This window comes from Mobula birostris, chromosome 8 (genome assembly GCF_030028105.1).
Source record: "Mobula birostris isolate sMobBir1 chromosome 8, sMobBir1.hap1, whole genome shotgun sequence".
NCBI lineage: Eukaryota > Metazoa > Chordata > Chondrichthyes > Myliobatiformes > Myliobatidae > Mobula > Mobula birostris.
The window spans coordinates 15191814-15208839 of NC_092377.1; the positions used below are offsets into that span (position 1 = coordinate 15191814).

The following is a 17026-nucleotide window of genomic DNA, read 5'->3' on the forward strand; positions in this document are numbered from 1 at the left end:
TGACGAGCCCGAAAACCTCACCAATCCCATCTTCCCGCTTTGCTGAATTGTGCAGTCAGCGGAACAAGGCAGTTGACATAGCATAACCCAAGGAGCAGAACGGAGTACTTACTGGACTGAAGATCCGACACAGATTTCAGCTCCTCAGAAGGGCAGGGCAACCCGCTCATCTGTGAGACAAAGTAGATCACTTTAATAACACATGACAAATTTCTCCCTCTTTCCACCATCCTGAAGACCGCATCTCTTTGCTAGAAATCAGAAACTGGGGTAGGCCAGACAGCATCCAACTTGCCCCTCAATACCACTTCATCAGTCTCTCGTGTCACTATCCACCATGAATACATTCACTGACTCTGCCTCCAAGGCTCTCTGGGTAAGAGTCATGGTCCTGGGAGAGAACTTCCTCCTCATCTGCCTAAAACAGGCAATGCTTTATCCTGACCATATAACCATATAACAATTATAGCATGGAAGCAGGCCATCTCGGCCCTTCTAGTCCGTGTCGAAGTCTTACTCTCACCTAGTCCCACCGACCTGCACTCAGCCCATAACCCTCCATTCCTTTCCTGTCCATATAGCTATCCAATTTAACTTTAAACGACAACATCGAACCTGCCTCAACCACTTCTGCTGGAAGCTCGTTCCACACAGCCACCACTCTCTGAGTAAAGAAGTTTCCCCTCATGTTATAGACCAGTTAGCCTGACATCAGTGGTGGGGAAGATGCTGGAGTCAATTATAAAGGATGAAATAGCGGCACATTTGGATAGCAGTAACAGGATCGGTCCGAGTCAGCATGGATATATGAAGGGGAAATCATACTTGACTAAGCAACACTCACAACACACTGGAGGAACTCAGCAGGTCGGGCAGCATCAGTGGAAAAGATCAGTCGACGTTTCAGGCCGGAACCCTTCGTCAGGACAGTAGGGGGAAGGGGCAGAGGCCCTATAAGGAAGGTGGGGGGGGGGGGTAGGAAGGAGAAGGCTGGTAGGTTCCAGGTGAAAAACCAGTAAGGGGAAAGATAAAGGGGTGAGGGAAGGGAGGCAGGGAGGTGATAGGCAGGAAAGGTGAAGAAAGAATAGGGGAGAACACAATGGGTAGTAGAAGGAGGCAGAACCAAGAGGGAGGAGGTAGGCAGCTGGGGGAGGGGGCAGAGTGACATAGTGATAGGGGAAGAGAGGGGCAGGGAATTACCGGAAGTTGGAGAATTCTATGTTCATACCAAGGGGCTGGAGACTACCTAGACAGTATGTGAGGTGTTGTTCCTCCAACCTGAGTTTAGCCTCATCATGGCCGTAGAGGAGGCCATGTATGGACATATCTGAATGGGAGTGGGAAGCAGAGTTGAAGTGGGTGGCTACTGGGAGATCCTGTCTGTTTTGGCGGACGGAGCGGAGGTGCTCGACGAAGCGGTCCCCCAATCTGTGTCGGGTTTCACCGATGTAGAGGAGGCCGCACGGGGAGCACCGGATGCAATAGATGACCCCAACAGACTTACAAGTGAAGTGTTGCCTCACTTGGAAGTACTGTTTGGGGCCCTGAATGGTGGCAAGAGAGGAGGTGTAGGGACAGGTGTAGCACTTGCCCTTACAGGGATCAGTGCCAGGTGGGAGATCCGTGGGGAGGGACGTGTGGACCAGGGAGTCGCAGAGGGACTCTTGCTTGACTAATCTTCTGGAATTTTTTGAGGATGTAACTATGAAAATGGACAAGGGAGAGCCAGTGGATGTAGTGTACCTGGACTTTCAGAAAGCCTTTGATAAGGTCCCACATAGGAGATTAGTGGGCAAAATTAGAGCACATGGTATTGGGGGAAGGGTACTGACATGGATAGAAAATTGGTTGGCAGACAGGAAACAAAGAGTACAGATCAACGGGGCCCTTTCAGAATGGCAGGCGGTGACCAGTGGGGTACCACAGGGTTCAGTGCTGGGACCGCAGCTGTTTACAATATATATTAGTGATTTAGATGAGGGAATTAAAAGTAACATTAGCAAATTTGCAGATGACACAAAGCTGGGTGGCAGTGTCAAATGTGCAGAGGATGTTGAGATAATGCAGGATGACTTGGACAGGTTGGATGAGTGGGCAGATGCATAGCAGATTCGGTTTAATGTGGATAAATGTGAGGTTATCCACTTTGGTGGCAAGAACAGGAAGGCAGATTACTATTTGAATGGTGTCAAGTTAGGAAAAGGGGAAAGACAACGAGATCTTGGTGTCCTTGTTCATCAGTCACTGAAAGTAAGCATGCAGGTACAGCAGGCAGTGAAGAAAGCTAATGGCATGTTGGCCTTCATAACGAGGGAAGTTGAGTATAGAAGCAAAGGGATCCTTCTGCAGTTGTACAGGGCCCTGGTGAGACCACACCTGGAGTATTGTGTACAGTTTTGGTCTCCAAATTTGAGGAAGGGCATTCTTGCTATTGAGGGAGTGCAGCGGAGGTTCACGAGGTTAATTCCCGGGATGGCGGGACTGTCATATGTTGAAAGATTGGAGCGACTGGGATTATATACACTGGAATTTAGAAGGATGAGAGGGGATCTGATAGAAACATATAAGATTATTAAGGGATTGGACACGCTAGAGGCAGGAAACATGTTCCCGATGTTGGGGGAGTCCAGAACCAGAGGCCACAGTTTGAGAAAAAGGGGTAGGCCATTTAGAACGGAGTTGAGGAAAAACTTTTTCACCCAGAGAGTTGTGGATCTGTGGAATGCTCTGCCTCAGAAGGCAGCGGAGGCCAGTTCTCTGGATGCTTTCAAGAAAGAGTTAGATAGAGCTCTTAATGATAGCGGAGTCAATCATTGTTAGCAATCACAAATAGCAGACGATCACACCATGCTTAATTCTTGTCTTGCCCTTGGCCTCTGTCAGTTGGGATGTTAAGCTGACATCTGTCTGCCTAAGATACACAGTGTATTTCATCACTTCAGTAAGGGCAAGATATTTCACCCTAGGGTCCTGGCCAAAGTTTGGCCTTCAATCAGGATGATTCGCTTTACTGCTCGAGGGATCTAGGCATGCATAAATTGGACCACCCGTTGTATCCATTATAACAGGGGCCACACTTCAATGATAGTTAACTGGTTGCCAAGAATTCTGAGACATCCCAATGTAGTGAAAGGCAATGATAGAAAGGCAATTGCTGACTTTTCTTTTCATTCTTACATCCTCTGATGTATTATTAACACAGAGACTCTTAGACACCTGTCAAACAAGGACCCAAGTTGATTTTTTTTCTCTCTCCTTAAATTGGATTGAAAAAACAATTGAAGTAATTGAAACCAGCGTTACCAGAGGTAAGCACTCCGTATACAGACAGGCAATCCACTGCAAAATGATTCTGTTATTGCGAATTTAAAACAATTTTTATCACTTCGTAGTGATCTTTTCAATTTAAAACACAAGTTCTGTATTTTTAAATGGTCAGAAAAATGGTGAACATATCACATTTTCAGTCCTAAATGTCACTAAACTGGTGCATAAAATTTGAATTTTAATTGTATTTTGGCTGATATTGATGCCTCAACTAATATCACCAAAACAAATGATTTTCCTGATACTGTCTTCTTCAAAATGTTCAGCAGATGATATTGTCCAGAAGGTTCTTTGAAAGTCAAGCATGGGGGATAAATCTTGTGGCTACGGCCATTTTATTAGTTGTTCATAACAAAAGAATAGCAGTAAGCAACACACTGTACCGTTAAAAAGACACAACCAAAGAGAGAAGACAAGAAAAGAAAGGACATAAAAATGTCAAAGTCGCTTTGTATTGAAGACTAGCTCAAACTAGCCAGATAAGAAAATTCCTTCCTAAGAACAAGCCAAGAAACAGTCCGACACAGGCTGCAGACAAAGAAGCTACAAAAAAGTACTGAATCAGTTTTACAAGTTATAAAAATCCTCTGAACATTCACAGACTGATTATGCAGACATACAAGCAAGAATAAAGAAAGTTAAAAAGCAAGAGAAATGACAATTTCAATCCTAATCCAACAGCAGACACTAACACATTTTCTCTCAGCCTTTGACTACGTCTATCTTGCTCTCCGCCTCATCACAGACACTTCTTTTTTCCTCTTCACCCCCTCCCCAAACTGAAATACCTCTGATTTTATCGTTTCCTAAATCTGTTGAAATGTCAACTGAAATCACTTTGCGGATGCTGCCTGACCTGCTGAGTATTTCCAGCAATATCTCTTTTTTAATTATGAAGCAAAACATTCAGTTCCTGGTCCTGGTTTCAAATGATTTATTACAACACGAAAAGAGTTTCAATAATTGAAGGGCTTCAAGCTCCTCAGAATTATAATTAAGGCCGAACTATCACTAAGGAACATTATCTTTCTACAGCAGGAATCATCTCATCTTTTATTTGTTTCTTCTAGCTAGGAAATGTACACATGTTCAAAGAGGACATTATCATAGCAGATCTTTCTGATCATTGAGCTGCCAGTCACTGGCTACAATGAAACCAGAAATAAATCATTACTGTCTCTGTTTTCAGACTTTGGTTTCTATCCCTAAATATGATTATAGTGAAGAATCCCAAGAGGCTATAAACAATTTGACTTTTTTAAATTATTGATAACAAAATTTATGTGGGCTGTTGAACAACAAAGATTATTAAAATGCATTGTGGGAGGTGGTAAGAACATGTTGAACTGAATTGTTCCTGCAAAAGTAGGAATCAGCCTCAGCAATATTGGTATTTGGTTAATTCTTGTCTCATGTACCAATATACAGTGAAAAGCTTTTGTTTGTATGCCATCCAGCCAGATCAATCAAAACAGATGGACAGGACTGAAGGAAAACAGTGGGGGATATCACACACAAAATGCTGCAGAAGCACAGCAATCAGGGGCTTGCCCAAATTTGTAAGCTCAAAATGGCAGCTATTTATTCCCCTCAATACACACACGCAATCTCAATGGCTCTCCACATGGCTTTAGACCACCTGGACAAAACAAACACCTATGTCAGGATGCTATTCATCGACGATAGCTCAGCATTTGATACCATCGTTCCCACAATCCTGATTGAGAAGCTGCAGAACCTGGGCCTCTGTACCTCCCTCTGCGATTGGATCCTTGACTTCCTAATGGGAAGACCACAATCTGCGCGAATTGGTGATAACATATCCTCCTCGCTGACGATCAACACTGATGCACCTCAGGGGTGTGTGTTAGCCCACTGCTCTACCCTCTATATACACCCATGACTGTATGGCAAGGCAGAGCTCAAATACCATCTATAAATTTGCTGACGATACAACCATTGTTGGTAAGATCTCAGGCAGTAACAGGAGGGCATACAGGAGTGAGATATGCCAACTAGTGGAGTGGTGCCACAGCAACAACCTGGGCACTCAACGTCAGTAAGACGAAAGAGCTGATTGTGGACTTCCGGAAGGGTAAGACGCAGGAACACGTACCAATCCTCATAGAAGGACCAGAAGTGAAGAGAGTGAGCAGTTTCAGGTTCCTGGGTGTCAAGATCTGTGAGGACCTAACCTGGTCCCAACATATCGATAAAAGTTGCTGGTGAACGCAGCAGGCCAGGCAGTATCTCTAGCAAGAGGTACAGTCGACGTTTCGGGCCGAGACCCTTCATCAGGACTAACTGAAAGAAGAGCTGGTAAGAGGTTCTCATAATCCTGGTGATGGTGCTAAGTTTGGTAAACAATGTTGGGAGGTTGACAGCTCTCCAAGATAAGAGTGTTTCAGCAATTCAGCTGATGAGTAAGGCTGTTGCTAGGGAACCACACAGAAAGACTGATGTTCATCCTCCCTGGGTAGATACCCGCATCGTTAGGCAGCCTGTTGAGGCCTATGGTAGCAAAACCAGAGGTTTAAAGTATGATGATGTGACACAGACTTTCTTACCTTCCAGATTTCAGCAGGACTTAGAGAGTAGTACAGCTGATGAGAATAAGGTGTATGAGAAAGGTTTGTATTTATTGAGGAAGGAATTTATAGGGGAACAGAAGCAAGATTTTGGAATAGTGGCTTTAAGGGAGATAGCTCTCACAGGAGAGGACGTTCAGAAAGAGTCAGTGGGACATTACCTTAAATATGGGGTGTTGATGAGGAAGTGGAAACTAGCCACTGTGCCTGAAAGTCATGTGGTGGTTCCGAAAGTTTACAGGGCTGGAATTTTAAACATGGCTTACAGTATGCCTTTAGGTGGACATCATAGAGTGAGAAAGACAGTGAATAGGATTATGAAGGAATTTTACTGGCCTAGTTTAAGAAAGGTTGTTGTGAATTTTTACAGGACTTGCCATACCTGTCAAGTTGAGGGGAAATCTAATCAGGTTATTCAGGTAACACTACTTAAGCCAATGTCTGCTTTCAGTGAACTTTTTCCTAGGGTCATAGTGGATTGAGTAGGTCCACTGCCAAAGACTGCAGCTGGTTATCAATATGTGTTAATAATCATATGTGCTGTGTCTAGGTTCCCTGAAGCCGTGTCTTTTGAAAATATCGAGGCCAAGACTGTGGTAACCGCATTCAGTAAGTTTTTCACACTGGCAGGTCTGCCCAAAGAAATTCATTTTGACCAGGGTAGTAACTTTACTTCAAGAACATTCCAGGAGATAGTTAGAGAATTGGAAGCTAGGCACATGGTGTCATCTGCATATCACACGGAGTCCAAGGGAGGCTTGGAACGGTTCAACTCAACTCTTAAGACCATGATTAAAGCATATGGTGTGAGAAATGGGAAAAATTGGGATGAGGGGGTTCCCCTCTTCTTATTTATTGTTGGAGATTCGATTTAGAAGGCATTGGAGAGTAGTCTATTGGAACCTGTGTCCAGTTACAGGCCAAAAGGTCCTTTGACCCTACTCAGAGAACTATGGTCTGAGTTAGAAACATGTGTCAGTGTGCTTAATTATGCTTTAGAACTCTGGAAGAGATTTAATAGGATTTGTGCCCTTGCAAAGGAAAGTTTACAAAATGGTCGAATCAAAATAAAACACTTGTTTGCTAGATTTGCAGCTGGGAGAATTGGTATGGAACAAAATGGAGTCGTAGAATCTGATAATGGGGTGGAAAAACATGTTTACCCACTGAATCTAGTCTCACCAAGATGTCAGAATTCCATTGTTTTGAAAAATATTACTGATAATGTCCATCAGTTGGACCCTACACCGCAAAAACAAGTGTAAGGACTAATTGGCATTTTGAAGCGGTGCCCAGGAGCAGTGCATCACATCTTTATAAATTCAGCCCAGTCCATGAAACAGCATCTTCACAGAGTGAACTTCGAGAAAAATAAAGCGGTTGAAGAAGAAATTAGAAACAAGAAAGAACAAGGAAAGAGAATGGATGACTGTATTGACAGAGTGGGGAAGGCTAAATACCTTATTAAGATTGACTTGTTAAAGGGATACTGGGGTGTTCCTTTAACAGAGAGGTCTAAAGAGATATCAGCATTTGTGACACCATCTAGACTGTATGAATACAATGTTTTACACTTCGGGATGAAAAATGCTCCAGAGACCTTTCAAAGAATGATGAATTCTGTGATTGGAGGTTTAGAAAGCACAGGGATTTATATCAATGATTTAGTGGTCTGGAACGACATGTGGGAAGAGCAGATTGCAGCTACAGAAAAACGGTTTGACAGACTTTCCAAGGCCAATCTTACTGTGAACCTCACTAAAAGTGAGTTTGGCCATGCCACAGTTAATTATTTTAGCTATGTTGTAGGCCAGGGCCAACTGGCTCCTGTATAAGCTATTATAAGGTTCAAGCTATGGCTGAAGTTCCTGTTCGGACCAGCAAGGAAGCTTTAAGAAGGTTTTTAGGAACAGTTAAGTATTACTGTAAGTTATGTAAGAACTTTGCTGACATCGCTCTCCCCCTAACAAAACTCCTGGGGAAGAGTGAAAGATTTGTATGGAATGACCTTTGCCAGGAGGCATTTGAAGGTCTGAAAACCATCCTGTGTTATCATCCTGTGCTCAAAGCACCTGATTCTTCAAAGCCATTTTCTGTAACAACAGACGCTAGTGATGAAGCTGCTGGGGCAGTACTGTTACAGGAAGGAGTGAATAACATTGAACATCCAGTAGCTTATGTCTCAAAGAATCTTAATGTATACCAGAAAAATTATTCAACTGTTGAAAAGGAATTATTAGCACTTATTCTGACCTTACAACATTTTGAGGTTTATATTTCTCCTGCTCAAAGACCCCTTGTGATTTACACAGATCATAATCCGTTGGTGTTTTGAACTAAACTGAAGGATAAGAATAGAAGGTTATTAGATTGGAGTCTGATATTGCAAGAATTTGATCTGACAATCAGACATGTGAAAGATACTGATAATATTATAGCTGATTAGTTATCCAGATATTAAGGTGGAAATTGTACACATTTTTGCTCTGTCATCTGATGATTTTACCTGTATTGTTTCAAACTTTGTAATTTATATTTAGATAAAAAAAAATTTGTCTTCGTCAAATTTTTTTTCTGAAGAAAGGGGGTGTGACAGGATCCTGAATTACCCCTATGAACTGTGCTCATTTACCCCTATTAACTGTGCTTTTGAAAAGAGAGAGAGAGAGTTATTTAACACCAACAGCTTGTTTTTAAAAGAGAGAGAGAGAGAGAGAGAGAGATGAAGAATGCTCACAGGGTGTTGATACTTCTCAAGGACGGTTGCCTGCTTGTGCATTTCTTACACAGAGAGAGGAAGGAGGTGTTATTTGAATGACAGCTGGTATCCAGTACGGTGAGATAAATAGGAGGTGAGATGATACAGACCTCAGACACATGTTTTGGACACTGAATGAGCATTGTTGTGCCCGCAGAAAAAGTGAGTTTTTGGAGGATCGATCAGGCGGATCGATCAGTCACTCTTGCATTGAAAAGGAAAGGGGTTGACTGGTGGGGAGCTGTCCATGTGTCCACCCTCACCTGTGTAATAGCTCCACCACAGAAAACTGGTCCCCTTTGTTAATAGTCGGTGACTTTTTAAAGGATTTCGGAGGACAACGAGAAGATCGACGGCATCAGCTCACCTGAAGACTCAAATCTCTACCTCTCTATCTCTCCATCACTACTCAACTCAATACCACGAACTGAACTGAACTTTACTCATCATCGTAAGACTGTATCTTTTTACCCCAAGACTTAAAGAAGCTTGGTTTATCATATATATTTCCACACTTACTGATATACTTACATATCTATATATATATATATATATATATATATATATATATATATATAAAATCATTGCTAACTTGTTTGATTTATCTACATTTATATTACTGTATTGTGTAGTTACTAATAAATATTAGTAGTTTATAGCAATACCGGACTCCAAAGTGTTTTCCATCTCTGCTGGTTCTTTATTCCCATCACGGGATATGTGACAATGGTATGGAGGGGCTACTGCACAGGACCAAAAGAAACTGCAGAGGTTTGTAAATTTAGTCAGTTCCATCTTGGGTACTAGCCTACAAAGTACCCAGGACATCTTTAGGGAGCAGTGACTCAGAAAGGTAGCATCCGTTATGAAGGACCTCCAGCACCCAGGGCATGCCCTTTTCTCACTGCTTCTGTCAAGTAGGAGGTACAGAAGCCTGAAGGCACACACTCAGCGATTCAGGAACAGCTTCTTCCCCTCTGCCATCCGATTCCTAAATGGACATTGAACCCTTGGACACTACCTCACTTTTTTAATATACAGTATTTCTGTTCCTTGTATGATTTTTAATCTATTCAATAAACATATACTGTAATTTATTATTATTTTTCTCCTTCTTCTATATTATGAATCAAAATCAAGTTTAATATCACCAGCATATGTTGTGAAATTTTTGCCTTTGCCATAGCAGTACAATACATAATAATAGAAAAAAATAAAGTACTGTAAATACATACTTATTAGTTAAATTAAATAAGTACTGCAAAAATAGAAATTAAAAAGTAATGAGGTACTGTTCATGAGTTCAATATCCATTCAGAAATCGGATGACAGAGGGGAAGAAGCTGTTTCTGAATCGTTGACTGTGTAAAAGGATTGAACTTCAATTATGTATTCTTTGCAGAAAGAAGAAAAACAAAGTGAATAATTCTGAATTACAGCTTGTTGAAATCTCACAGTGAGGAAACCCAAAGCATCATGGAGCCTCATGCTTGTCAAAGACCAGAGGTGAACAAGAGATTAGCTGTCAAAGGATCATGAAGTGCTTAAGGAATATTCCTTCCATGATTTAATCCGATATCAACTTTCAATCCCTTCACAAATGTGCCAAAACTTCTATAATATCAAATTCAACCAATAGTCCACACTCTATCGACTTACCAGTTTGAAGATTATCCTCGCAACCAGCCTAACCATGTCGGTTGGGATTTGAGGATAGATGCTTCTCAAACACTTGCATTCAGACTTGTGTTCCGGCCAGGCCAGTTTCTGGAACATAAAAAAACAGACTGAAGGTGAGGAATATGCAGCACAGCTGAATCTAAATCACAAATAAGGAAGTTTACAGCACAGACTCTGGAAAGAAAAATCACATTACAGTCGAAAATGCTATTGAGAACTCGGATAACAAGAGAGACCCCCAGCTCTTAGGTGACAATATGGTATAAGAGCAGAACTATCAACTACAAATACAAGGAGATTCTGCAGATGCTAGAAATCCATAGTAACACATACAAAATGCTGGAGGAATTCAGCAGATTGGGCGGCATCTAGGGAGAGGAATAAATCATCGACATTTCAGGCCAAGATCCTGATGAAGAGCTGAATCCTAATGAAGGATGAATCCCTTTGGAGAAGATAATTCTTGACGAGTGATCGTACCATGACTAGTAATTCATAGATTGCATTCCTGTACTTTAGAGGCAACCTCCTGTCAGAACCGCCTAGCTGTAACCATGGAGCACCTCAGTGGCATTCATTCACAAAGAACACGCCTCCTGGAAGAATCTCTTTACCTTTGCCTTAAAAATTACGTGTTCAAGGATCAACTTTATATGCCATATAAATTTATGCATATCTACAAAAAACTAAGTTAAAGGATAAGTTGGGAGAATTGGCTATTTCATTTGCTTTAAAACGCTGCTTGATCATTTCTATATATTATCCAGTTATTGTTTATGAACCCGCAAATTCTTCTGTTTTCTGCCTTTTTTTTAAAGCTTGACCATTTCTTGCTGTGCTATTTTTTTCAACTTGAACATGTCGCTGCGCTTCAACAAGTAGGTAGCCGTCTCGGGTTTATTTAAAACTTCCTCATCACCACTGTTATGTTTTGTAATTCCAAAACATCAGGCATCCTGACATGCCAGCTCAGAGACTTCAACTAATGGATCTCGACTTCCAGGACCTGCCAAAATTGGTCTACGAGCTTAGGGGTTCTGTCCCTCACTATCGAGCCCAAGTCTGGCTAACTATACGACTTTGAACACCGGTCCTCAAAGTCCCAACTGTCACGGGCTTCTGACCCCATAGTCATCCTGGGCCCGGACTCACAGCTATCGGGTCTCCCACGTCTGGGCATGCCAACTCAGTGGCTTCAATCATTGGGTCTCGGTGCTCAGACTCACTGGCTTAGGTCCTTCAACTTTTGAGCTTTGACCTCCAGTATCAACCCCAGGACTTGCTGATTGCGCCAGATTTGCACAGAGCTCTGACACCAGAGGTCCATAAACACAGAAGCATCTCTCCCCAGTAGGTGGTTGCTTCTACTGTGGTACAAACTAAAATGGTCTTTCCAAAGCTACAGCTACTAAGTTCACGGGTAACAGCTGCATTAACTTGCAACACATTGATAGAGAGATCTTGTGAAAACTACCAGCAGCGTTTGCAAACTTTGCAAATAACATTCTGCTTTCACGACTCTATGACAGCACTGACGGCCTCTCCCGTACTGAGGGGCCTGCTGTAGGTAGCTCCCGCCTCAAAAGTGTGAAGAAAGCCAAGGATGATCCAGCAGGTGATACATTCAGATTCAGATTTATAGATTACTCGTACATCGAAACAAAGAGCTAAATACATTATTTGTACTAATAAGCAAAACACCTGAGGATGAGCTGAGGGCAGCCCACAAGTGTCAGCACACATCCTGGTGCCTAAACAGTACGGCCACAAAGCTCTGCGGAACAACACAGAGCAGGGAAAAAAAAAACAAAACGCAAGTGTCACATACCCTGTGACAGGTTAAAGAACCAGCAGAAATGGAAAACACTTTGGAGTCTGGTATTGCTGTTAACTAATCCTATTTATTAGTAACTACACAATACAGTAATATAAATGCATATAAATCAAACAGGTTAGCAATGATTTTATTTTTTTATACGTGTGTGTGTGTGTGTGTGTGTGTGTGTGTGTGTGTGTAAATCTAAAAACCAAGCTTCTTCAAGCCCAGGGGTAAATGGATACAGTCTTACAGTGATGAGTAAAGTTCAGTTTAGGGTATTGAGTTGAATAGTGATGGAGAGGGAGAGGTGTTGTTGTTGTTGTTCCGAGTAAGCTGATGCCGTTGATTCTTCCCATTGCCCTCCGAAATCCTTCCAAGTTAGCCAAACTTCGAGTGATTGTCTGCCAACCCAGGCAAGGGTTAGACACACTAGTAGACTCCACAAGGTCGCTCTTTCACGTACTAATAATCACAGATCGATCGCTCAGAACCAATCCTCAGTCCCACACTCGTGGGCACCTGGACAGGATAGTGGTAACTTCACCACACCCTTGTGCGTCTGTGTGTCTGTCCTGTGAAACAAGCAATTACGCTGGTTTAAATACTGTTGTGCTGAACACCAGCTGTCTATCAAGTAGCTCCTCCCTTCTCCCTCTGTAGGAACTTAGAAGCTGCCAGTGTCCTTGCAGAAATTCCGAACAAACTGTGAGCAGTCTTCGCCTCTCTTTCTTGCTCTCTTTTTAAAAGCACAGTTCATAGGGATAATTCAGGATCCCGTCACACAAGAAGCAATAAAACATCAACAACAAAACAAACCCCTTCCCATACTCACAGGCCTCCAATCTCAAAACAGGCCTCTGAGCCTCTAGTCTTCACCCATTAGGCTTCGAATTCCGATCGACGTTTGGGCCTTGATCTTTACGTTGACCCCAGGAGACTAGCCAATGATGCGATCCAGAACTCCAAGCGGTACATCGGGCGGGCTTGCCGACTCACCAATCCCGGGACCCACCAACCTGGGACAGCCACAGACACTTTTCAACACCAGTCTACATTGGTGGCCTTTAAGCACAAAGCAATGTGTGGACTCTAAGTGTCCTTCATCTCACGTCCACATCGTTAGTCTTTAAGAGTAAGGCAGAGTCCTTCATCGCCTGTCCACGTTGCTGTCCTTCAAACGTAGAACATAGAGTAGAGGACTAGACTCCGGCCTGACAGCTAGCTCATCCACATCCCTGTCCCTAAAACCCAATCTGACCCCTAAATCCTTCACATACCTGTCCCTAACCCCCAATCTGACCCCTAACTCCCTTCTCTGTCCTCAAAACCAACCCAAGATCTCCAAAAACAACCAAATCTCAGCCATGACCTCGATGGAGACACAGACTGGGAATAACTCTGGTGAAAGTCAGCCATACTGTAATTGATTCCATGAAGACTGATGAAAAGAGCTCAGCAGAACTGACTGAACCCAAAATTTTAAAGCCAAAATACAAGGGCATCCCTTTAGAACAGAAATGAGGAGGAATTTCTTTAGCCAGAGGGTGGTGAGTCTGTGGAATTCATTGCCACAGATGACCATGGAGGCCAAGTTATTGGGTATATTTAAAGAGCAGGTTAATAAATAGTTGGGCGTTAAAGGTTACGGGGAGAGGCGGAAGAATAGGGTTGGGGGATAATAAATCAGCCATGATGAAATAGCAGAGAGACTCGATGGGCTGAAAGGCCTAACTCTGCTCCAACGTCTCATGGTGCAGCCGAAATGATGATGTGTTTGACTGACATGTCTCAAGGCCAGATAAGAAGCACCTAAGGTGCTGGTTGAGACATAAAATAAAACAAAGTGCATTTGAATAATTCAAGTCCCAAACGAGTACTCCAGGTTTCCAACACTTGAATGCAGCTCTGAGAGAAAACATTATACCACCATCACTCAAGTCACTTCAAATGTGTTTTGTCGGAAAAGCAATAATTGTGTTAAATGAGTTTCTTATGTTACTTTTGGCAACGAGTCTTCAGCCAGGGAAGAAAATCTAGGTAGAAACAATGAAAATGCCTTTGAAAGGTCGACCACAAAGACCAGAGGCAGGGACTCAAGATGGATCACAAAGCACCCCCCACCCCCCAAGTTCCTGACTCAGCCGCAGTTAACAGGCTCTCCATCAAACCCCATAAGAATGTGATATATTTCAAAACACTTGCCTCTCACTTTTTTCTCAGAAATCCTGCGCAATTTCTTTCCTGTGACAGGCCCACTAATCCAGCAACAGGTCTGCACAGTGGTTTCAGCAATATTGATAACAAATATATATTCCCGATCAAGTTGCATCCCTCTGACAGGCTGCATCACTTTCTGGCTTGGAGAAGGGGTGGGGGGCTACTTCAGAACAAACTACAGAAGATTGTAAAATTAGTCAGCTCCATCTTGGGTACTCGTCTCCAAAGTATCCACAACATCTTCAAGGAGCGGTGCCTCAGAAAGGCGACGTCCATCATTAAAGACCCGCATCACCCATGACATGTCCTCTTCCAAATGTTACCCTCAGAAAGGAGGGACAGAAGTCTGAAGGCACATACTCAGCCATTCAGAAACAGCTTCTTCCTCTCTGCCATCCAATTCCTAAATGGACTTTGAACCCATGAAGACCATCTCACTTTTTTATCATTTCTCTTTTTGCACTATTTGTAATTTAATTATTAATATACGTAAATGAAATTACTGAAATTGATTTACTTTTTTCCTACATTAGCATGTTTTGCATTGTACAGCCGCCACTAAGTTAACAATTTCACAACATATGTCAGTGATATTAAAGTAGGAAGAGAAAAACAATGCACATTTCTCCAGGTGCAGCTGCACCAACAATTATAGTAAAATATCTTTCACATGCACTCAAATCCTTAAGCAGTAAAAAGCAAGTGTAGCTATGAAAGAAATAGGTCCCCTTCAGGATGAGAGGGGCTCTGGGCGCATGCAGACAGGCGATGTGAGCAAGATCCAAAATGAATGCTTGTGAACAGAATTGACCAGCAGAAGGGTGTGGAGGCTGAAGGGTAGTGCGCACTTCGAATGAGCTGCCAGAGGAAGAGATGAAGGCAGGTACAACTGCAATATTTAAGAGGCATTTGGAAAGGAAAGATGGTGGGCAGGGGATGGACGAAGTCAGGCTGAATGCAGACAACTGGAGGTACTCAGCAAGTCAGGCAGCATCTGTGGAAACAAGAACCTTCTTCAGGGCTAGAAAGGAAGGCAGAAGATGCCAGAATAAAAAAAAGTAGGGGGAGAGGAAAGTGGATAGCTAGGTGAAGCCAGGTGGGTTGGAAAGGTAACAGGCTGGAGAGGAAGGAATCTGATATGAGAGTACACCATAAGAGGGGGAGGTGATAGGCAGATGAGAAGAAGAGGCAAGACGCCAGAGTGGGGAACCGAAGAGAGAATTTTATTTTTACTGGAAGGAGAAATCGATATTCGTTCCATCAGGTTCAAGGCCACCCAGACAGAACATAAGGTGTTGCTCCTCCACCTTGACGGTGACCTTACCTTGGCACAAGAGGCCATAGACCAACAAGTCGGAACGGGAATGGGAATGGGAATTAAAAATATTTGGCCAGCAGGAAGTTCCGCTTTTGCCAGATGGAGCAGAGCTGCTCAACAAAGCAGTCCCCCAATTTACGGAGCATCTCACCAATGTAGAGGAGGCTGCATTGAGAGCAACAGACACAATAGACGATCCTGGCAGATTCGCAGGTGAAGTGATACCTCAGTTGGAGGGATCTTTTGGGGCCCTGAATGGGGATGAGGGAGGAGGTGAATGGGCGCAGTTCATTATATGCACATCAGGGTTAGCGTTACGCACCTTCACTTAAGGTGAGCTGAATCAAGTTCTGCCCCGTCTTGGTATCATTCTCAACTGTGCCCCTCTCAATTATGAAAACATGTTTAGCATCAAGAAGGAAAACAGTTATTTTCCCACATACTCCTCGCTTTCAGGAATGAAATTATGCTGTCCCTTCTTTTTCTGCTTTTCTTCCCCTCTGGGAACACCAGAGACTTCGATGACAATAATGAGAAGGATTGACAACATAGTTTGTTCATTCATTTTTGTGCTACGTCGTTTGACGTGGGCTATCATTGGCTTTTCATAACCATGGTTGTTCTTGGCAAATTTTTCTACAGAAATAGCTTGCCATTGGGCAATGTCTTTACAAGACATGTGACCCCATCCATTATCGATGCTCTCCAGAGATTGTCTGCCTGGTGTCAGTGGTCTCATAACCAGGACTTGTGTACCAGCTGCTCATATGACCATCTACCACCTGCTCCCGTAGCTTTGCGTGACCCTGATCGGGTGGGGGGGGGGACTAAGCAGATGCTATACCTGCCCAAGGGTAACCAAGGTAATATCTGGGCTTTTCATCTACTTCTGAAGGCAGGCTGTAACTGAAGTATATATACCACTCAACAGCAATGCAAACTGCTGGCTGGAGGAGGGAAGGAGTCCCTTACATGTCCTTTGGTAGAGACATATCTCCATAGGATTGACAGCCAAAATCTTCCTAGCTGGGTAGGAAGGAAAAGTAGTAAAGGACGTGCATTTAAGGTGAGACAAGGAAAGATGTGCAGGACAATTTGTTCCAAAACACGGAGGCTGTTATATGGCTGGAACAGGCAGCCAGGGGTAGTGGTGGACCCAAATACAATAGCAGTGTTTAAGCAACTATGAGATAGACATATAAATATAAACAAAATGTATGGGCATGGATCGGGTACAAGCAGAAGATGTGTTCATTACGTTCCTGCGCTGTACTGTTCTACGTTCTGTGATGTCATAAATCATCATTATGTACTGTGTC

At 43.0% G+C, this 17026-nt stretch overlaps 1 protein-coding gene across 5 annotated transcripts in view; it reads right to left on the reverse strand.

Annotated features, from left to right (window-relative positions):
• The window catches only part of smyd3 (SET and MYND domain containing 3), a 998228-nt gene that overhangs the window by 737396 nt on the left and 243806 nt on the right, over positions 1–17026 (reverse strand). For all 5 annotated transcript variants that reach the window (XM_072264810.1, XM_072264809.1, XM_072264811.1 and 2 more), the window contains 2 exons: positions 10333–10440; positions 113–170 (listed from right to left, as the gene is read on the reverse strand). In XM_072264810.1, coding sequence (XP_072120911.1) covers positions 113–170; positions 10333–10440 — 166 coding nt within the window. The remainder of the gene's footprint in view (positions 1–112; positions 171–10332; positions 10441–17026) is intronic.